The sequence below is a fragment of the Quercus robur genome, chromosome 6, assembly GCF_932294415.1.
Source record: "Quercus robur chromosome 6, dhQueRobu3.1, whole genome shotgun sequence".
In the NCBI taxonomy this organism is placed as follows: Eukaryota; Viridiplantae; Streptophyta; class Magnoliopsida; order Fagales; family Fagaceae; genus Quercus; species Quercus robur.
Window position 1 is genome coordinate 11,335,116 of NC_065539.1, and position 23,759 is coordinate 11,358,874.

Here is a 23,759-nt window from a genome sequence, read left to right on the forward strand (position 1 = left end):
GAGAGGCTATTACAAGCATGAAGGAACAGTGATTTCAAACATGACCTAGCTCACAATTGATGTCAAATATATATTATGGATAATGTTACAAACATAATAATTTTCACAACAAATTTCACAAATTTTAAGTTGACAAATTATTATTAATTTTAATTTATATGGGTTCATCATTGATACAATTTTATTATCCACCATTATAACAACATGTCACCTTAGATAGTTGTGAATTATGTTGTCATTAGACTTACCGGACAAGATGTCAAAGAAGAAAATAACTTAGAGCTAGTAAAGACTCCTCAATTTGACTTTGCCTCTAAAATGTACAAAGATGTGGTCAGTGATTATAAGGCCTAGGTGCGTACGTAGGCCTAGCTATATAAGACTATGAGAAGATTATTAAGAAAACAACGTTCTCATGAGAAACTATTTCTCCATGTTAATTACTGTGTCATAGATATGCCAGAGTATATACATATCCATGTGAGATAATTTTCCTTACCAAGATTTTCAAAACCCAAAATCAAACTAGATCAAAGCTTCAGCAATCAGCAACCTATCCCCGATCTCTGAGAGAGACACAGACAAAGTCAGCTAGATTTTCCTTTTTGTTTACTTAGGATTTTGCTAATTTGACTAAACAAACTACGTACTAATAATGGTAACAAGAAATTGAATCACAGCAGCCTCAGGCTCTCATTAGCACAGTTGCATTCAGGTCAATAGTCGTAAACCAATTAAATAGACTAAACAATGTACACTCAAACAAGCATTACATTATATATACTTTACTACTTTGGGTGATAAACTTCTATAAGCTCTTCGTTTTCTTGCCTCAGCAAATCCTTTGCATTTTTCTTTATCATACATACTCCTTTTCTACGAATATTTTGTCTCCAAACTTCAACATATTAGTAATGGACAAAACTGCATCATCATCATCATCCTTCAAAATTCAACCTCCATCACATGGAAATCTTGTTACAATTCTTAGTATTGATGGAGGAGGTGTTAGAGGGATCATTCCTGGAGTCATTCTTGCTTACCTCGAGTCTCAACTTCAGGTAATATTCCTTAAGATTTCATGGAATTACTTCATGGAATTTCCCAAGTTAGTACATTTGAGAAATTCTAAGACCATTAAGGCTTATTGTATATTTGGTTCTAATCAAGTAACTCTATGGATTTCGTGGTCGTAGGAGCTAGATGGCGAGGAAGTAAGGCTTGCCGATTACTTTGATGTAGTTGCTGGGACAAGTACAGGTGGTCTCATTGCAGGCATGTTGGTAGCACCAAATGAAAATAATCGACCTTTATATGCTGGCAAAGATATAGTACCATTTTACCTTGATAACTGTCCCAAAATCTTCCCGCAGGTAAGGTAAATTTTGAAATGGATTATTCATTCATATTGTGCTAATTAGTATCTAGGTCAAAGTTTTGTACCATGCAAATCATATTTATATATATTGACTAAGGATGTTTTGCTCTTGGGTTTTCGTGAACACAGTGGAATATTTGCGTCAGTTGTGAATCTAGTGAAAATTTTAACGGGTCCCAAATATGATGGAAAGTATCTTCACAAGCTCATAAGAAAAGAATTAGGGGATACGAAGTTTCACCAAACCTTGACAAATCTAGTTGTTCCAACATTTGACATCAAGAAACTTCAGCCTACTATTTTTTCCTCATTTCAGGTTGTGGTGGTTTCTATGTTTTGTTTGTTTGTTTTTTTAATGGTTTTTTGTTGTGTTTATTGTTTATTGCTTAGCATATTAAGAAAAGACTTCAACCATTATAGTTGGTTATGTGTTGTAGTCCCTTCTACAAATTGCTTTAATGAAGTTTTAGCAAAATGGCATAAGTTTTAGAAGTTATCCAGGCCAATTAAAAAAAAAGGTTAAAGGTGAATTTGAAATACCATTGTACCACGTTCTACTTAATTACTTTAAAAATAATGATATTCACATACTTTTTATTATTCACATCAATCAACATACACATATTATTAGTTTGCCATATGAATCAAAAACATGATTTCAATTAAGATTAGGAATTCATGTTTTAAAAACATAATTTCACAATTTTAAACATGATTTCAAAAGAGTGTGTTTGAAGTACGTAAAATGAGCGTATAATAAGATTTTCCATAATTTCAATTACACATATTTCAAAGGGATCATATTGTTCATGATTTTATTTTCAACATTTTAATTGGAGAGGAAAGATTTGACCCTTATAGGTCTCTATTGGATACACTAAAAATAAAGACCTAAAAGTCATTAGCACTCCCTTCATGAAATTAACATAAACAATATGTGCATATTTCAAACCTCTTCTAGCACTACTTTAAATTTAAATCTAAATTTCTTCCTTCAAATCCTTGTACGCAACCTGATAGAATTGCAAAATTTTCATGCAGTTGACAAACCATCCAATCTTAGACGCTGCATTATCAGACATATGTATAGGCACCTCAGCAGCCCCAACTTATTTTCCTGCCCACTATTTTAGTAACCAAGATACACATGGAAGCGTGCGAGATTTCAACCTTGTTGATGGTGGTGTGGCTGCCAATAATCCGGTAAAATCTTTTTTTTTTTTACAAGAATCAAATTCCTGCATGCATAATTACTTATCAATCATGAAACTAATATTCTCGGTGTTGTGCTGAGTTAAGACACTGATCGCCATCAGTGAAGTGACCAAACAGATTATTAACAAGAACCCAGATTTCTTGCCAATTAAGCCGATGGCCTATGATCAATTGCTTGTGATCTCAATAGGGACGGGCTCAGACACGAGTGAACAAAAATACAATTCTAAAACTGCTTCAAAGTGGGGTGTGATATCTTGGTTATATGAAGATGGAGATAGTCCATTGATAGATTGTTACAGTGATTCAAGCAAGGATATGGTTGATTACCACAATAGTGTGATTTTTCAAGCTCTTCATTCTGAAAATAACTACCTTCGAATAGATGTAAGTCAGCATTTATATTCTCTCTTGCATGGATAATAATGCTATTGTTGCAAACTCTCGTTCACAAAAACCATTATTTTTAATCTTGAAATTAAAATCAATGGTGAATATTAAAGTTTGTGTGAATGATATCTTCCGACAAGGATAGAATTATTCCTTTTGTATTTAGTTGAACAAGTGCATCTTGCTTTTTGGTGGCGATTATTAACCCAAAAAAATCCATATCACTTATTCAATAGGGACAAAAATTCCAAGAGAAAATTAAATCCTTGACAAGGAAAGGGTGTATAGGTGATAGCTAGACAGGCAATCAAGCCAAAATTTATAGCAAGTCTGTGAATTAATGTACACTCCAATAAGAAGATTATGAACATACAATAATAATTTAGTTAGTGGCCGAGCCACAATGACCCTCCTACCTACTCCTGAGAGTTTTGAAAAACTCCCTTGTAAGTTTTATGGTTTTAAAATTCCCTGTAGCCAATACATAATATGGCCTCCCCAAACTGTTCATTGATATATAAAATTGTCGCAATACCTCAAAATATGTTTATTGTATGTATAGTATTAAATTTATCTTTCGAATGGTTCAAATTTGTTTATTTGTTTTTGGGTGAATTAATTCCAAATAATTTTTTTTTTTTTACATATATTGACTATTATGAAGTCTTTTATTTATTTTTGAATTTGGCAAGAGATTTAATCGGTATTATATTTAGAGTAAAGTCATAAACTTTTAATTATTTTCTTTGTTCCTTTATATGCTCTTTGAAAAAAAAAATCTCTACATCATCATTATTACTAAATAAATAAGCATATAATGTCAAAATGAGCACATACGAATGTCAACAAACAATTAGTCATACTTTGAAAACTTAACTTCTTACTTCTAAAAGAAACAATTTTCTCAATCAGCATATTCGTTGGGTTTTTTTTTTTAATGTCTGGCATGGATAGTTTTATTTCTCAACCTATTTTATAAGTAGTGTTAGGATCATAACTTTTGACACAACTTTATCTCAACTTGTTTATATGATAAGTTGTGAATTGTAGAATTGTGTACTCATATAGACCCACCACTTTTACTCCACACAATTTGCGTACGTGACAAATTGTAACAAAAGTATATTCTTAGCATTTTTGGTTTTTTGATAGGTGAACTTCCCCTATGTCCCCAAAGAGTAGATCTCGCTCTTTCATTGACTTGAGATCAATGATAAAGTAATAATAACGATGACAATAGGTGTGCCCTTGTTTGATCATAGATTAGAATAAAGATATTCACACAAATCAGTCAATACAAAGAGAGGGAGAAACTCTCAGAAAATTCTCTGTTTTCTTATTGAAGTACTACTTTTTCCAATTTCACATATTATGACATATGAGTAACTAGTGACTTTGTTCTTGAATGCTGGACCAGATCGATACGTTACACGGTAATTTGTCTTCTGTTGATGTATCTACGAAGGAGAACTTGGGAAATCTAGTGAAAGTGGGCGAACAGTTGCTAGAGAATCCAGTTACTCGCCTAAATTTGGATACTGGTCGCTATGAACCAGTTGAAAATGGTGGAACCAATGAGGCAGCACTAAAAAGGTGGTAACACTTTCCTTTTGTTGACCTTTTAAGTTTTTCTATAAATTAAGGATCCATATTCCATGATTCATACTTGAAAGTAGACATCAATTAGCTGAAAAAGGGACATATAGAACTGACCATAATTTAGTTGATACTAAGGTTTTGGCTAGTTGAATTGATCATAAATGTTGAACAAGCAAACCAGCCAAGCATGTAGCATCCATCTCTTATACTGATTTTCTAAGCATCGGGTCCAATGCTTGCAGGTTTGCAAAATCACTTTCGGATGAGAAGAAACTCCGAGATTCAAAATCACAAAGCAACAAAGGCGCAAATTAGTGATCTCCGTTTCTTTTATGCTACAAATGGGACGAATAAAAGTTATAAATTGATTTGTTGTTTACTTCAGTCATAAACTGATGGATCAGAATAATTTGTAATTTTTTAATTGCTAAGCAAGAATTACAGACAATAATAATACTAGGAATTTACAATAAGTAGCACTTCTCTCCGGCCTTCTAGGGCTTAATGCCCAGGCTAAGAAAATCAATCTGTTGCACTAGTTTACTCCTAATATGCTTCCCCTTCCCCCACTCCCAACATCAATATGCATGCTGAACAATTGACATTCTCCTATTTTTCATTTTCTGGTATCTCAGAAAGACCAATGATTTAAAAGAAGCTATTTTTATTTATTCATTTAGAAAGAGAGCCTATTTCTTGAGATACATGAGTAACATTTTTGACAATTTCCTTTTCCCTTAACTGTGCCGTGACATTAGGGAGCTTTTGGTTCCTTAAACAGAATAGTGAGGCCTGAGAATGGAATCCATAGTGTTAGATGTTTTTCAATCTTCTATTGCAACCCATAAAATATGTGCAGAAGGTTTCATGCAAAGATCAAACTCCATGAAATATGAATATATATATATATATATATATAGTTGGGGGAAGAGGGCTTTGCACCGGGGACGTCTCAGTTGAAAACACTTGACATCTCCTTGGACGCAATATGAATAAATATTACAATTATTTAAGCCCAATGGTACGTACATCTCCTACCATCTCTAAAGATGCAATCAGCCCCTCCTGTCTTAGATGGTATTGGTTTATATTTCCACTTCAGGAGCCTAGTTGAAATGAGAAGCAAATACTCCACAAAACACAATAGATGGAGCCATTCCCAAGGACTGTTGATCATCCGCCAATCTCTGGCCCTTTATCCGGGTGATAATATCAAGGGCAGTGGTTCCATGAATCTGCATAACAAATACTAGTGCAAGCCTGCAAATAATTATTATAATATGACTCAGATTAGACCAGTTCTGCAAGTGGCTACACAAAAGGAATCACAATCCCGTTAAACACTTGAATCAATCATCTATTCATTTCATCAGTGGCAGACTTTTCAAACTAGATCAACACCGTATGGTAGTGTACAAAAATGAACATTAATGAAATTTGGAGAGCCAAAAATGCAATTTAACCGAGGTTATATAATGCGAGGCTTGCCCTTTCAACTACTTCCGCAAAATGGAAATGTATGGCTCAAATTGAATCAAATAATATTTACAAAATAATATTAACAAATGTATTTCAGATATAGTACTCCTTTACACTCCAGACTACGCAAATATTTGCTGAATGACCATCTCAGCATTTCCATTGTACTGTGCAAGAAGATGAATAGCGTCTGCCCTTGGCAAAGCTAAAAACTCCTGCAACCAAAATATGAGAAAATCTTGTAAGAAACAAATTTCTGACAAAAGATACTAATATAAGTTTAGAAAAAGGAGGGGCAGGGGGTCAATTATGTGAATTAAAAAAAGGTGAAAGCACTTAGAAAAACCTCAATGTAGTTAAAAATAGAGGTTTAAAGACAAAGTGGTTCAGAACTAGAAACACCACAAAGATGTGAAAAAATCGAGCACAGGCATAGGCCCTGATGCCAAGAACACACTAATGCTTTCGGGTGATGATAGTAATTGAATTATTCCTACATATGTGCAGCGTTAAAATTTTTTTGTGTAGAAAAGAGAATCCTTTTTGACTCTGAAAAAGAAAGCTCCATACCCTTTTGCCCTTGCACAGTTGCACTACTAAGTTGTAGAATGGAAAGGAAGTCATTATGAAATTTTCTAGTGTCATTAAATGAGCTTGCAGAAGAAAAAATTATTTAGACTTCACATTATTAACCAGTAAGATATATCCACAACTCACCATTACTTTAAGAATGGCATTTTCATCACAGACAACATCTCTAGATGATACTTGAGTTGGACTGCTACCATCTTCTGAAATCTTAGTGCTTGAAGATATTGTAACTTGAGAAGATCCAAGGGCAGAACTGTCAACATTTGAATTCGACATAGCAGCAGCAGTGAGCAAGGCAGTGTTAACCTCTTTCAAGGAATCAATTTTCAAATGGCTTTCAAATCGATCTTTACACATTTGAAGTTTAAACCACTCATTATGAGTGAAAAGTGTTGCTTTCATTATTTTCATTAGCCGGGGTTCTTCAATACCAAGCCTTCTACCAATTGCAACCTATCCAAGATTTATAAGAAAAAAAAAAAAAAGCATTTAAATTCGTACTTATGCTGAGGATAAATAAGTACATTCATAGCATCACTTGCCAAGGTTATTCCCACATAGAAATATACTAAAATTTGACTATGTTTAAAAGCAAGCCAAGGAAGATCTATAACAGAGCAATAATCTGCAAAAATTTTAAATTCATGCAAAACATAATAAAACCTACAACTTTTTGCCACAAATGTCCCACAAAATAAAAAATAAAAAATTCAAACTTCCACAATGCAACTCCATGGTTAATCTAATCTCTTTATACTTAAATATTTCTAGTCAATGTGGCCGACCCTAACTAGCCTGTTGAGGTTCCATAGCTGACCCCAAAACTTTGGGAACAAGGCTTGGTTGTTGTCATTGTCAATACTACAAACCACAAACATTTACCCCCAATTAGTTGTTAAAATTCAAAAGATCAGAGGTTTGTCATTACAAAAATGGGAAATGCCAATTGCCTGATCGCATGTACAGATGATGAATCCCAGACCTTCCCCATATCAAAGAGAACTATCACTAATAGACTGACATTTTGCTGAAATTGCAAAGGACTCGTAATAGATTGCCAAAATAGAAGTATGAATTCCCTCAATATTTCCACCTGTGCCTTTGGTTGTAATGCATAGCTGAAAAAAATACGAACTATAAATAAAACCTAAGGACACTTATTCACAATATGATCAAGAAAAAGTCATTAAAAAAAAAAAAACTAATCACAGTATATTATCAGAATTCTATCTATATCTTTTGATTGGTAAGTTAGATGTGCCTGGTGGATCTTGAACCCATGACAATACCATGCACTCTGTTATAGCTTGCAAATGAGAGAATATTTAATTTGAGCTAGAGTTCATTTGTATCAAAACTCTATCAAACTATTTCCTAGACATCATTAAAGCTGAACAATGCATCAATGCTAAAGAGAAATGAATTAGTTCTGCAAATCAAACCATACCTGGAGTGAAGTTGAAAGGGCATGCAAAGGCAAGCCTTTCCCAAGTGCATCTTCGTTAGGTTGGAGAAATGCCAACAATGTCTCCTTCAAGGGCTTCAGCAAGGCAGGGTCACGAGCAGCTAAAGGACCTAAATGGGAGCATGCAACCCTCAGAGCACTAGAATTGTCACCAGAGCTGACCAGCTTAAGGAATTCAACCTAAAGCAGCAAATAGAGCAAACAGTTACATTTTATTGGTAAGTAACACAACCTCACCCTCAACGAGAGGAGATGCCATTTTAGCTAGAACTCATAGAAATTTCATATAAACATAAGCACAAAGTTCATTTTACACCCTTTAAGTTTGGATCAATTGTCATTTGGACTTCCAAGTTTAAATTTTATCAATTTGGTCCTCTAAGTTTACAATCATTATCATTGTGGCCATTCCATCTATATTATGTGAGCTTTGTGCACTGGATTTTCTCAAAGCAATTAGGGGTAAAGCTGTCTACCAATCATCTCTAAGACCTTGCAAAAGTGTGAGTTTTGTGCATTAGATACAACTATTGATTGTACCCAAAAAAAAAAAAACAAAAATCACCCCAACTCATTCCATGAACCACCCCAAAGCAACAGAAAATCACCCCCTTCCCAGTTAACCATCCCCATGCCAAAGCAACCCCTCTTCCCGTGACCAAACCCATCCCCCAAAGACCTGATATCTAAAACTCCAACACCACCAATAGTACCCAACATTAACACCCATGGTCAAAACACCACCCATAGCACACAGCCATAATCCCCCAAAACTCCTAAGATCCACACACCAATCAAAGCCACAAGATCCACAAATGATATAACCATAACCCATTTTCTGCACCAATTGAAGCCACAACACATACATAAAGCCACTCACATACACAAATCCGCAGTGTGAGGTGGGTTCATGGAGTGGGGTCAGTTGTTTGGTTAGTGTGGTAGAGAAGGGATGGATCGTGATGAAAAGGTAGTCACAAGGGGCAGTAGTGTTGGGAAAGTCAAAACCATTTGGGAGTCTTAAGGGGAGGAGTGAAAAAATGGGTTGGTATTGCTTGGTCTGGCCTTGGGGTTGAGATGCGAAGGAAAGGACGGCTGGGAAAAAGTGTTCAAGGAAAGCCCCAAATGGGTTTTGGCTTCAAGGATGATAAAAGAGGAGCCTTTGATCAAAGGATCCAATTGTTTTAGGGCAACGAGCTTGGGTGAAGGTGGAGCAGCATGTTGCTTTAGGTGGCAATAGGGAAGAGAAGAGCAGTAACAGCGGAGCGGCAAGGAAGAGAAGAGGGGCTAGGTTTGAATGGGCTAAAAAATAATTTTTTTTATTTCATTTCCTAAATATTATAAATTTTGGAAAACATTTTGTAATGAATAGAAATCATACAAAATTAAAACTACATCCTTTTAATGTCACTATCAGAAAATTTTCTAATTGCAATGGCCACATTGACAACAGTGGCAAACTTGGCAGAAGAAATTGAAAAAATTGAAACTTCAGGGACTAAAATGATAATTACCACAAACTTGGAGGGTGTAAAATCAACTTTAGCCTAAACTTTATATTAATGGAAAATATTTCTTTCATAGAAGCCATAGGTCATATGTTATCCACTAACCTGCTTAAGTTGGAACAACAGCATAGGATTTTGCTCAAAAAAGTTTGGATCCATAGCATTAACTTCTTCCACAACCTCTGCAGCCATTCCCTTGCTAGCTAGTTCCTTCATCCATAGCACAATATCGTACTTATCCTCCCTGCTACTAATATCTAACATGGAGGGTCTCCCTGAGCCCTACAGAACAGTATTCTGTCAATAATAAACTTAACACTTAACACAAGGAATAAGAAAAATTATCACGCAAGTACCTCTTGTTCATTTGAGATATATGTGCTGGAAAACAGGGTAGTCGTGCTAAGTTCTTGCTTGCTGCATAGGTCAAAAGGAACACCATATATTAAACCTTGGTCATCATGTCTTCCCCTCCAACGCTTGCGTTTACTCCTTTCTCCAGTTCCATGGGTTCTATGTCTCTGCAGAACTCTTGGATTTTCAGGCTGATGCAACCCACTGGTGCTACAGTCTTCATGGTTGCGCGTTGGCTCACAAGCATACCGTAATTCAACATCCACTCCTTGCCTACTACTCACATCAGCATTATTTTCAGGAGAAGCATCCATGTGAGTATTATTAATGGAGGTCTCACCGTCGGAATGTTTATTGGCACCAGAATCCGCTTCAAGAGAACAATTTCTTGATGAACAATACCCAGGCTCTGGTTGATTAACTTTAGGTTCGGAAACTGTTTGCATGTCTGATGCTGAAATCATGATGAATAGGTTGGTAGGAAATAATCAGAGTATTGGAAAAAGAATAAGAATAAAAAAGCAGAAAAATTTGATTTTTACCTGAAGTGGATGCCAGGCTAGAATCCACAATTCCCCTATAAACACAATACTCACAAACAAGCTCATCAAGCATGGAAACATCCAAACTCATCGTACATAATTCATTCTGCAACAAAAAGAGACAATAATAACATCTTTCAGGCTCAACATAGACCAGCCTCCCAATCAAAAATAAGGTAGTCCCACCTCCCAACAAGAAACCTATAAGTCTACTAATTGATTTAAAGAGCATAAAGAAAGCACATTGTTTAAAATGATATAAAACAAAAAATGTTTGCGTTAAAGATTTAAATGCAGAGGAACAGCAAACATACAACTCAAATAGATATGAGTAGATGAAATAAACATTTCCAGCTTGCCCTTTTTGTTTCTTCTTCTTTGGTTGCTCGGATGGTATATGTGTCCTTTTCCAGGTATTAAACAAATATATACAATTTTAGCATTGGTAGGTCAATTTTAGAAATGTTAAGATGCTCATCTTAAAATTACTGGTAAAACTAAGGGTAATGCTGGGATAGGATTGAACGTGATCTCTAGGAAAGGAATTTCAAAAGAAGAAGCTTTACAGATATCTCCTAGGGAGCTTGACTACTAGGTTTCTATTGGCTCAACCTTTGAATAAAGGCTAGGCGAATTAGGAACACCACTGTAGATGACTCAATTATTAATAAACAAGAGAGAGAGAGAGAGAGAGAGAGGAAACATGGTAAAAACTGATGATGGAAAAGTTTGATTTAATTCTCAAAATGCACAACTAGTATTAGATCATAATATATATGCCTCTCCCATGCCTCCTCACAGGGTGCTCCAAAGAGAGCCACAAGTACAAACATTGGGAGTCAACAACCTCTTAGTGAAATCAATTAGCCATTCTATTGTGGGTAAAAGACATTATTAAGCCTCAGGATCAGGGTAGTAAAAGATAGATGAAATTCAGGATATGATGAAATAAAGTCTAGATAGACTAATATTAGATAACCTGAAATGCCAGAAATAAATCACCCTTCGAAAATCTCAAGCTATCAATTGCCCCCTGTCTTGTGAGCTCTACAGCATGTGCGAGAGCTTGAATGTCCACCTGGTTTTTAAAATCAAACATGCAAATAAACAAACTTAATAATAATAAAATCAAACATGCAAACTCAATACTGTTCTCAATGTGTCAGCCCATTAAGATGCTAACATTATAAGATAATCCACATTTTACCTCTATCTAACATCTATGGACAAATAGCTGTGATTTGGAACCAAGGACAATTAGCTGTAATTTCAAAACCTCACCTCATCAAAAGGAGGTGCTTCATACAGACTCTCATGTGGGGTTGCAGGGGGATCACGTTCCTCAAGAAGCAACCTCTGAGTAAGATCTGAAATGGGTGATACAATTCCTTGACGAAAGCAATATACTTTGTGTATGCTGCATAACACAGAGAAAATTGAAAAATAGAGAGTCAATCTACCACATGCATCACAAGAACACATGCATCTGAGGAAATAATAGTAATAAAGTGAAAGTGAATTAAGAATAAAGCTCAATGATAACCTTATCAAATATCTCAATGTCATGGAAAAGACTGGATCATATGCATGTAAATGAGCTCTTAAGACAGATGACATCAATCCCGCAATGTCAAATCTCTTCCTCTCTGACCACTGAAAAAATAAAGGATGAAAGTTTATACATCTAACACATATACTGTCTATTAAAAGCTTAATATATGAATATAATGTACACTTTTAATGGCAATACCAAACTTCAACTCTCAACTAAAACATCATATGATTATAAACGTCGTCTAGAAATTAATTGGAAGAGAAAGAATAGTATTGAGTATTTAGTAATGTTGAAGCAAAAGCAATCATGCCTAAAATTAAATAACTTATGGGATATGTACACAAAGATACAAATACAAGCCACAAATTGATGCAGCAAATGTATGGAAAAAAACCTTGTGCCTTCCACATCGCACATAAGTTTGGTTAAGTATTTGCTTCAAAACGTCATAAAGAATCACATTAACCAAATTCAAGGAATCCAAGGAATTGCTAAGGAAAAAGAACATCATATGCTCACTTAACATTCATTATTATTATCTAAGATCCCTATCATTTTTGCGGAAGAGAAAAGACCAGCAAACACAGAATCACTTTAACAACCACCCACACTAAATTGTGGAATCATAAAGCAAATAACAAAATCTACAATTCAAAAATTAAATTCTTCCGCAAGTCTAGGTAGACTTAGCAGCAAAAATAAAGAACAATTGAAACCAAAGAACCAACTGCACAAAAGTACCTTTTTCTTCACTTATTACCATGATATTCTAAACAATCTCTCATCTTGGTACTTGACAAGTTGGCGAGAAAAACAAATATGCAATCACTATTTATAAACATTTTACATGCAACAAATTCTAGAACACCATTATTATTGTAAAGCTTTCAAGATTGTTGAACGCATCGCAAGTCACACTGTATCCACATTTTTGGTGGATATTTATTTTTGGAAGAGGGAAGAAAAAACAGAATTGATATGAATTACAATATCATGTGATTAATAGGTGACTCAACCAATTGATCTTTGATAAATAAGGGCTAACACAAATATAAACAAATAACAGATAAATCAAAGAGTTACAACTGTCTACAAAAACAACAAAAAGTAAAAGAAATCCATAAAAATATCAAATACATCGCACCTCATTTGCCACTGGAGAAGTTTGATCAGCTTTGTCATATATAAAGGCCAGAAGAACATGTTTGAACTCCTCATATGCTTCCTTAAATACAAATACAGACCTCTGTCAGAATTCACTACTAAACAAGAGAACTATTAAATTCAACTTAATAGGTTCCAAAAAATTTGTTATAAAAAAATAAATCCAAACCACAGCAAACAACAACCCAAGCTTAGTCTCAAAATATTTGGTCAGCTTTAGATCCTCAATAGACTAATCTATTCTACAGAAAGTCAAACTCTTTGTTACCTCCTAAATTGACATGTCCTTTTTTCCTACTTCTACTAATGTTGTTGTAGGCCTTCCTCTACCGTTTTTCATTCCCTCAACTTGATTCAACTCACTCTTCCTCACTAGTGCATTAATTTCTAACTTTCACATGAAACAAACCATCTTAAGCAAATCCCCCTTATCCATTCATATATAGGGGACATTCCCAACTTTAAGCAAATTTCATCATTTCAAACCTTATATTTCCTTGTATTTCCACTTATTTATATTAACATTCTGATTTCAGTTACACTTAATTTATATAAATGTTTCTCCTTAACAGCCCAACATTAAAATACCATAGAGAATAGCTGATCTTTACAGATGTTTTATTAAAAAAAAAAAATTGATAGGTAACGAATACTTTTATTTAAAAAGTAGCTAACCCGAGTACATTGGGGAAGATGTTTTATAAAATTTTCCCTTTAACTAAATAGATATTCTACTATCACGCAATTCTTGTAGTGCACTTCTCTACTCCATCCACCTGATTTCATCCTATGATTCATATCTTCTTCAGTCTCTCCATCTTTATGAATTATTGATCCAAGATATTGAGAACTCTTGCTCTTTGGTTTCTTTTCCAAAAACCAACAAACAAGGCTAAAAAATTATTCAACTCCAAGAGGGTGCTTCAATGTAGGCATATTGGCTGAAGAAGCAGAGCTGGAAACAAGGGGCAAAGCCAATACAAAAACTGGGTAAAGTTCTAAAATAGCACCTCAACCTATAAGGTTAAATAATTATTCTAATTTGGTAGATTAGTGTACGCTAAAAACATGAGCCAACTTCTTAGTCATAATAACATACTTATGACACATAATAAACTACAATCCAATTTCATGTATTAGAGCTACTAACAACACAAAGTTCATAAAGTTTACGTGGTCAAAACAACATTTTAAAATCAATCTTCAACAAGAAGGAAAATCCTAAAACCAAATAGTTTGAGCTTTCAGAATTTTTTTGTAGGGTCTACAACATATGTAACCACAGTGGGTTAAAGATATAATTCACTAATCTAAAATAGCCTTGAAGATGGAATCTACTCTGATTGCTTTTTCAATGCCCTTACAGATACATTAGGTGACAATGAATGAAAGCTAGCAATTTAGATATCCAGAAGGTCATATTGGATTCCTCATAAGACCCAGTGACAGGTTGAAGGAGTGATCTTCCAATCACATGATAAAAGGTAGCAATTCAACTAATCATCCTCTATGATGACAACCCTCTTATTTAAAGAATAGAGAAATTAAATGTGCTCAAATACAGTTGTAAATTCCAAATGATGCAACAAAAGAAAATGAACAGAGACAGAGACAGAGAGAGTAAGAAAGAAAAGACGCCTCAACCAATGGGAGGAATTGAAAAAAACAATAAGCTTGCAACATTTCATATGATTTCAAGTTCCACTTCACATGATTTTTGTTTTTATAAGTAAAATTTCATTAAAAGAAAAGACTAAAAGGGCACCACCCATGTACATAGGGAGCGTAAAACAATACTCCAAAATTAAATGCTATTAAGTACATTGATCTAGCAACTCAAGCAAAGCAGTAAAGGAAAACAGCCCAGAAGCATTTATCCACTCAAACAAAGTATTGAGGAATAAAAACTTTAGTAATAAATAGATCTTTCATAACCCTCAAAAGCCCGAGCATTCCTCTCCCACCAAATAATTCCACTTTATGAATGTTTGCAAGTAATATGCCTACAAAGTTTCAGACCAATGGGCATTTATATATATATAAGGTTAGATTCAAGTTACACCTGGTGTAACTTTAAGCAATGTTACACCACTCAATATTTTTTAATTGGATGCGAATTTTGACAAATCCACTGTTAAATTACATTATATTTGTATATTCTCCATGCTTGCAAAATTTCAAGATGATAAAAGATTAATAGCCATGTCAATCAATTGTTTATATTCAAGTTTTTGTAGTTTAAAATAATACATAAAAAATGAGTTTATAGATCGAATGGTAAATAATATCCAATTGACATGAGTATTAAGAACATATAGAACATGTAATTCAATGGTAAGATTTCCAAAATATAAATTCCATAACAAGTTTTTTTTTTTTTTTTGATAAGTAAGGAAAATTTTAAATCAGCTATAGTCCTTTCAGAATCTTCAAAACACCGGTTGTTTCTCTCCTGCCAAATGCAACACATTAAACAATAAGGGACAGCCATCCAAATAACACTAGTACGATGACGACTAAAATTTCCTTGCCAACATGCAAGGAACTCAACCACAGTATTTGGCATTGCCCAATAGATACCAAACAAGGTGAACACCATAGACCACAACTCATAAACAATAGGACAATGTTATAAAAGATGGTTTACCGATTCTCTATTACTTTTGCACATATAACACCAATCTAGAATCAACACCTTCTTCTTACGTAAATTATCAATAGTCAAGATAGTTCCTAAAGCTGTAGTCCAAACAAAAAACGCGACTCTGGAAAGAACATTCTGCTTCCAAATACTTCTCCAAGGGAAGGATTGAGTACATACCCCCAACAAAGCCTGATAATAACTGCTTACCTCAAAGTCCTTACTCGTGTCCAACACATCTTATCCTCACCAATACCTCTAAATGAGACTCTATATATAACATCCCAAAAAACAAACAAAGGTGTAACATTATTTAGAGTTACATCAAGTGTAACTTGAACTCAACCCATATATATATATTGGCATTAATGCTCCCAATAAAATTCTAAGAAATGAGTGCTGACTCCAAGCATGCTAACTTCCATTTCTTAATAATAAAGCCTACTGGCACCATTTGAAACATCTATCTTCTTCCAAATTTTTCTAAAGTGCATATATTCATGGGTTCAATTGGGGGATGTTTTAAAATGGCACTGCACTATTAGGAACTCAAGTAAGGCAAAGTCCTACCATAAGGTCCTTAAGGGGTAGAACATAAAGGTTCCCTTGTAAGGGTAATACAGTAAATTTGTGCCTCCTGAGGTCAATTTTTTCCTCAATACAGCCAGATAATAATTTGAGAGAGAGCTAATTTGGCCCAAATTAGTGCCCCAAGTTTAGGGTAAATGGAAAAATCAATGGATTATCTTTTACTTCATTGCTTGGTAGAAAGAGAGTTGCAAGGATTACTAGTGTTGGTAAAAGTGTGTTGAAGTATACTTAAAGTGCAAAACCCAAGTCAAATGCACTTTTTGCACAAGCAAGCGTCTTTGGAAAAGGGCACTTTAGTGAGCTTTTCTAATAAGCCCAAAGCACAAAAAAGCGCTTTTTTAAATTTATTTATTAAAAATAAATCACTCAGTAAATTTAACTGTTAGATCCTAATGTATCTTAATGTTATTGATATAGGCCCTTGATTTGCTATAGAAAAACCAATCTTATGGTCTAATAGAATACACATAAGCCTACCTTTCAATCCCTAGTCACAAATTCAAGAAGACATTAAAAATATCTAGTGACCAAGCTATCTCACCACACAGAGTGGACCAGAGTCTTAGAGCTGCTGAAGTTGAGGAAGAAAGATTCAACATGAAATCAAGAGTGAGGTAACTAATAGGGCAATAGGTTCATGTTCTTGTTCACAACATACTCCTAATGAGAGAAAGTGATGCAAAGAATGTGGAGACAATTTTATTTTAATTTAGTCTTATTTAATTTTAAAAAGCAATTGTACTTTTACAATTTTCCCATTGGATTTTATTTAGGTATTATTAAATAATTAGGTTATTCGTATTTTATTTACTTTCTCAAAATCAAGTACTTTTGTAATTCAGTGATTGGGTTTTCCCAAATCAACAAAATAGAATTAGGGTTGAGTTATAGTAGTCTATAATAAGCATGCAATTATGATCCAAGGAAGACTGTTTGCTTGATTAAAAAAAATTTCGTTGAAATTTTCACAATGGTCTGTTGCTAATACCAACCTAGGAAGCACAGATACAGAGATACTCCATTTTTGCTCAAGTACTGGTATCTAATATGCATCCATACCAGATACCTCTGCATGTGTGTCCCAAATTTTTTTTTTTTTTTTAGTGTCAATACGTCCAGGATACACCCATGATAGTCCTTGATACGGCCCAGATATGGTCGTAACCCAACACCCCGATAGTGAGAGAGAGCCCAAATTTATGAGGATTTTAATTTATATTTTATATATACTGGTTCAATGTTGAATTCTAGTTATATTTTATTTACTCTTTTGGATCTTGGTTTGTATTATAAACATCATTTAATAGTCATGGATTCAATTTATTATCCATTATTGCGCTTAAATTGATATATGCTTAACAATATAACAAATATAAATAAAAATATATTTTAATTTTAATTAAAACAAGTATCCCCACTGTATTGTATCCTATGTTTCCAGAAATTGTCATATCACAGTATCCCATATTGTACCATACCTGAAAATGTACCCATGCTTCTTAGGTTCCAACTAACCAAAAGTGCTGATTCCTAAATTTTGTTTCTTCTTACTTATAGTGCTGCTTCCAGGTAAGGCTAGGTGTTGATTCCTAGAATTTATTTTACTTTTGGTTGTCCTACACCAAAGTTTGGTACCAGAGCCAAATTTAACGTGTACCAGAATCAGGCACACAGTTTTTTTATTATCATGGAACAAAAACTAGCAACTTAAGTGAAAGAACAAGTTGCACTAGCACACCATATTAAACCTCATGGTCTTCCATACATATTGTCAACAGATGTTTCTATATCACCAGTGCAGCAAGAAGAGCATACCACAAAGTCTAAACAGCAAGCTGAAATAACTAAACCATGGGTAAAAAAACTTGATAAAGCCTGTTGAAAAGTCAAGCATAATGCTTACCACTGCTAAGAAAGATTTCCTACTACTTGATAAAGGGAAAATTCAACAAGAGAGCAAAGAATTAGAGGGTGCAAATGTGAAAAATAACTTTGATGCATCTGCTACTCATCAACCTTCCATAGTGCATGAAGTGGAAATGCTCGATACAATGGTGGTTCCTATAGATCAAGACAAATCTATATTGTTTGCAACATTGATTCCACCCATTCATTTTATCAGTCCAAAAAAATTTAAAGATATGGTGAAACAGAAAGCTACTTTGTTCTTAGTATTGCTAAAGGTACTTCAAGAGGTAGTACAAATACGACATGCGAGAGTTCTTATCATTCGACACTTCAAAACTCAAGGACAAGTTTTTTTTTTCCCAACCAAAGGACAATGATGCAAGCAGCGCGAAGAAAAATTATTTTAATTAATTTTTGTTTAATTTTATAAGTAACTTGTATGTTTACTACTTGTACATTGGATTTTATTTTAAGTATATTAGTTCATCAGGTTATTAGTATTTTATTTAATTTACTAGGCTCAAGTATATTTTTCTAATTCAATAATTGGGCTTTCCTAAATCAACTAAAATTAGGGCTAACTGTGTACTCCAACGAAACCGTCTACTTGATCAATAAAATTTCCATTGAAATTCTCTCAATGGTCTGTTATTGATTTCAGCCAACCCCAAGTGTTAATTCATGATTTTTTTTTCTTGCATGGTGATGAATCCAAGCCTATGTGCTCATTCCTAGGATATTTTTATTTTTATTTTTATTTTTTCAGTTCTTCAATTTTGGTATTGCTTCCGATTTGGATTTATCCTATATCAAAGAGACTTTTAATTTAGATGAAGTACATATGGGTAATATGATGAAGGTGTGATCTTAATGATGATAGTCCTATAATTAATGAGGATGATGAGGCTAGTGATTTAGGATTGCATTGCATTGGTTTTTTTTATTTAACCATGCACTTTATTTTGATCATGGTTATGTATATCTTGTAAAGCACAAGAAAACTATATATCATTAGTTGATCACTTAATACTCATATTGTCTATCAATAATTTTTTTCAAATTGAGTAATACTATGTCCACAACATTTTCACAACAAATCTTACTTGGCAAGTTGTTATTAGTGAGTAAAAAATTGATGTTAGTGGTGGACCCAGATTAAAATCAGTAATAACTTATCACCTAGAATTCGTTGTGAAAATGTTAATGTGAACTTTACATCAATTAGGTGTGTACTTTACTTTAAAAAAAAAAAAAAAAAAAAAAAAATCCATTAAAAAAACCTTTGCACCTAAGTGTGCCTCATGCTTGCACCAACATTGGGGAATGCTACTCTTGCAGTTTGGAATTATTTGTATTTTTCCAAAATCTGAGATTGAACTTAGGAAAGGCCGGTATCAGTGGCATGGGAAGTGCCAGTCTCAAAAATAGTGTTCTCTTGTGTACTTATCATCCACAAAAGAAAAAAAGAACAGCTAGTGTTCCACATAGTCCTCACTCTCCATTCCATTCTTTATGGAAGAGGGAAGTGCCATTTAGGAAGCTCAATTTTGAATCAGACCTAGTTTATTTACACATCCCTTTCCTATTCCCAAAGCAAGTTTGATATATGCATTCATGGCTAACACAATTCCTACACTAGGAAATAAGAATTACCGTATATATAATGAAATTGAAAGAAAAATAGAGAATGCAAAAAACAATGGAATTGAAATTACCGGATAGGCATCAAGAGCACAAGGCGCGAGAGCTGTCCTCAGACAAGCAATTGCAGAGTCGCGATCTTCGACGGTCCCTTTCCTCAACAGCTCTATGAATTTCTTCACCAAAATTTTGGCCAAACCAAACAAAATTCAGAAATTTAATCAAATATTTAAAACAGATAAACAAAACGCAGCGTTTGGTTGCCCGGAAAAGCAAGGAAACAAACAAGAATATTAAATAGAATTCAAATTGTATATATGCCTCCAGCATTTTCTCGGCAACCAAGCGGAGCATAAGACACTCACCTGTTTGTGTAAGCGGAAGAGAAGGCGATGATCATCGAGAATGAAAGGCGCGTGGGAGCGTAGGAGATCCATGGCGATATCAATGTCACCGGCCTCCAACGACCGTCTAATCCTCCAGATGATCAATCTCGAATGGTAAGACGAAGAGGAAATCGAAGAAGAAGGAGGAGGAGGTGGAGAGGAAGAGAATGAGTCTTCGATGAGCTTCTCTGATTTGGCGAAATCGATTACTAGAGCGTCCAGGGCTTCCCAATTCACCGGCGTCGAATCCATATCGCTCGCTTTTCTTTTTATTTTTCTTCTGCAAATTTTCTCGGGAAAATTTGTGAGAATTGAGAGTATGCGCGAGAGTGAGGGAGAAAATTAAAAATCTTTCTGTTCGGTTCCGTGAGGATATAAAATTCTCGGAGAGAAAGAAAGCCAGAAAGGCGGCTATAATATTATATTATTTATTTGTCATTTGTGATTAATATATGTGAAATCTGAAATGTGAGGTAAAAACATAAATATTAAATAATAAAAAATGGAAAGGAAACTGGACTTTATATAGGTGACAGGTGTTTTTAAATTGGATGTGAAGCTTTGGGCAAACCACCTGCTGTGTGAAATTTCTATTTCAATGACGGCGACGTGGAAGTGCAACTATCGAATAATAATTGTTCATTAATAATTGATCGTTGATTATCTTCTCTCTTCTTTTCTTTTCTTTTTTTTTTTCTTTTTTTTTCCTGGATTGTTGATAATTGGTTTTTGTGTAAGCTCTTTCTAACGTGTGAGATGATATTTTTTTAATAATCCGATAATTGAGGAAAAAAGTATTTCAACTTCTATATTGAAAACATCACGAGATTTCGATTGATTATAAAGCTTTTATTGGATATATATATATATATATATAATTGGTGTATCATATTGTTTCTTATTTTAAAAAGAATCACTATTCATTGTTTGGCACTAATTGAGACCATAATTAATTAATTTTTGAATAATAGCTTCTTTTTATAAAGCCTTTTCCTTTTTATAAATAGTTTCAAACGGAAGAATGGCATGTTTTGTATTATTGGTCGAGCAATTGATCATATATTTATTTATTGTGTAATAAAAGTTAGGTTTTAGAATTTTTTTTTTTTTTTTTTTTTAGAATACTATGTATTTTTAACATACAAATGAGGAGAGGGGAGAAAGTTTTTTAAAGAAACTTATAGTAGTATATATCCAAAAGGACCTAAATATTGGGAGAGTATATTATGTTATTGAACCAATGATCTTATATTTATTGATTATATACTAAAATTTAGGTTTTAAAAAGTGTGGGCGTGATAAATGGATAATCTTCCCTATATATTGTATGTTTTATGTTATTGGTTGAGCCATTGATCATACATTTATTTATTATATAATAATAATAATAATCTATAATCTATCTTCTATCTATATATATTTGTATATATTAAGAGGATTCAGAAAGTTAGTTATTGTTTTTTTCCCGGTCAAAAATACCCCTAAATTAATTAATCAACAATTTAAAAATGGGGTTAAAATAGTAAATTGGCCAACGAAAGTTAGTTATTGCTTTTTAAATTGTCAAAAATACCCCTATCTAAAACTTAAAAATAGGGTTAAAATAGTACATTAATAAACTCCTGCTTCTATTCAATAGCATAAAAAACTCCCCACGTGTTGTCAAAAAAAAAAAAAACAGTGATGTCAAAAAAATAAAGAAACGTGTACAATAAATCTTCCCCACTTTTCTCCTCAAAAAAATAACTTCCCACTACTCATGTTTGTAAGAAAATAACTACCCCTCCAATAAAATAAGCAAACATTATCCCACGTAAAAAAAAAAAAAAAAAAAAAAAAAAAAAAAAAAAAAAAAGGTGATAAAAATTGTCAGGACGTTTGTAAGAAAATAACTACCCCTCCAATACAATAAGCAAAATCTATCACCCCACGTAAAAAAAAATAAAAAAAGAATTTTTTCAGAACTTCTCCTAAAAAAAAGAACTTCTCAGTTGAACCCACGTCTACTCCTATTATTCCGGTTTGAAATAGAATTTTTTTTTGCACATCAACAAAAACTCTTCTCAATCATTACCATTCCTACTCCTAATTGAAATATAGTTTCTATCAGGTGGCTACATCTTTATATAAAAGGAGCATGCGTATGGTTTAATTGATTTACTTTTTATTAGTGCCGTGGAACTTTTCAAAATTCTGTCCTTCAACAAGAACGAACTAAGGAACCGGAGGCGACAAACTGAAGAAGATTTTACGAATGGTAAGATTTTTCTTTTGTTTAATTAATCAATTAATTTATTTTTCTTTGCTTAGTTTTGTGATTCGCTCTGCTCTCAAATTGAACTTTCACGCTTCTCTACAAGATTTAGGTAATTCGTTCGTTAAATACTTATTGCAATTCTCCACCGATTTAGATAGACTCACTAACCGTTACATCCAACGTAAGATTACAAAATTATTTCTAAATTAACATTGGTGCCTTTACATGTCTGAGTAGAAAGAACTGTAGTATTCAGGTTTAGCAAATTATATGACAACTGAAATTTTGTGTGATATAGAGTTTTTTTTCTTCTTAGTCGTGTAGGTGTAAGGAAATTTTTTTTTTTTTTTTGCTCCACCGATTTAGATAGACTCACTAACCGTTACATCCAACATAAGTTACAAAATTATTTCTAAATTAACATTGGTGCCTTTACATGTCTGAGTAGAAAGAATTGTAGTATTTAGGTTTAGCAAATTATATGACAACTGAAATTTTGTGTGATATAGGGTTTTTTTTCTTCTTAGTCGTGTAGGTGTAAGGAATTTTTTTTTTTTTTTTGGCTAATACCAGCAGATGTATTTATGAACAGTTAAAAGTCTTCAATTTTAGATAACTTTTTTTTTTTTTTTTTTTTAGAAATAAATTTTAGATAAGTTAAAATCTAAGATTTTTAAGTTTTTACTTATCTAAAATTTTAAAAGGAGTAACCGAGTAAGAACCATGTATTCCGGGTGATATTTTAAAAAGTGTTAATTGATTATCCTAACCAATTTTTATTAAGCCTTCAACGTGTAGGTGTAAGGATTTTTTTTCTTTTTTTTTTGCTAATATCAGCAAATATGTTTATGAACAGTTAAAACTCTTAAATTTTAGATAAGTTTTTGTTTTAATTTTTTTTTTAATGAGAAAGATATTTTAGATAAGCTAAAACTTAAGATTTTTAAGTTGTTACTTATCTAAAATTTTAAATTTTAGTTAAGGAGTAACCGAGTAAGACAAATTTCTAAACAATTTTAAAAGTTTTATTTTATTAAAAAACTTTAGAAGTGATATTTTAAAAAGTGTTAATTGATTATCCTAACCAATTTTTAT

At 33.4% G+C, this 23,759-nt stretch overlaps 2 protein-coding genes across 3 annotated transcripts; one reads left to right on the top strand and one right to left on the bottom strand.

The window, feature by feature from the left end:
- Positions 1 to 443: 443 nt before the first annotated feature.
- LOC126732740 (patatin-like protein 1) lies at positions 444 to 5,055 on the top strand. 2 transcript variants are annotated; one of them, XM_050435736.1, is made up of 7 exons: positions 444 to 1,061; positions 1,197 to 1,378; positions 1,508 to 1,694; positions 2,420 to 2,581; positions 2,678 to 2,980; positions 4,401 to 4,576; positions 4,825 to 5,055. In XM_050435736.1, exons 1-7 carry the CDS (start codon positions 915 to 917, stop codon positions 4,895 to 4,897), a joined length of 1,230 nt encoding a protein of 409 aa, XP_050291693.1. In that variant the 5' UTR covers positions 444 to 914; the 3' UTR covers positions 4,898 to 5,055. The 2 variants fall into 2 exon arrangements, with proteins under 2 accessions (XP_050291693.1, XP_050291694.1); XM_050435737.1 differs by lacking the exon at positions 1,508 to 1,694 and having other exon boundaries at positions 1,197 to 1,373.
- An 863-nt stretch (positions 5,056 to 5,918) lies between these two features.
- Positions 5,919 to 20,820, bottom strand: LOC126732739 (uncharacterized). The gene is made up of 12 exons (XM_050435735.1): positions 20,387 to 20,820; positions 20,096 to 20,197; positions 13,221 to 13,301; positions 12,065 to 12,174; positions 11,803 to 11,938; positions 11,501 to 11,599; positions 10,522 to 10,627; positions 9,982 to 10,433; positions 9,731 to 9,907; positions 8,100 to 8,297; positions 6,779 to 7,105; positions 5,919 to 6,276 (listed from the first exon to the last, which is right to left on the bottom strand). The coding sequence occupies exons 1-12, from the start codon at positions 20,657 to 20,659 to the stop codon at positions 6,184 to 6,186; spliced, it is 2,154 nt and encodes a 717-aa protein (XP_050291692.1). The 5' UTR covers positions 20,660 to 20,820; the 3' UTR covers positions 5,919 to 6,183.
- Positions 20,821 to 23,759: the final 2,939 nt, after the last annotated feature.

Excerpts from the sequence above, each read along its gene's own strand:
- LOC126732740 (XM_050435736.1), top strand. The coding sequence starts at position 915 with ATGGACAAAACTGCATCATCATCATCATCCTTCAAAATTCAACCTCCA. Across the intron at positions 1,379-1,507 it reads AAAATCTTCCCGCAGGTAAG|TGGAATATTTGCGTCAGTTG; the intron begins GTAAATTTTGAA and ends TCGTGAACACAG. Across the intron at positions 2,981-4,400 it reads ATAACTACCTTCGAATAGAT|ATCGATACGTTACACGGTAA; the intron begins GTAAGTCAGCAT and ends ATGCTGGACCAG.
- LOC126732739 (XM_050435735.1), bottom strand. The coding sequence starts at position 20,659 with ATGGATTCGACGCCGGTGAATTGGGAAGCCCTGGACGCTCTAGTAATC. Across the intron at positions 20,198-20,386 it reads TCTTCCGCTTACACAAACAG|AAATTCATAGAGCTGTTGAG; the intron begins GTGAGTGTCTTA and ends ATTTTGGTGAAG. Across the intron at positions 10,628-11,500 it reads ATTTATTTCTGGCATTTCAG|AATGAATTATGTACGATGAG; the intron begins GTTATCTAATAT and ends TTTTTGTTGCAG.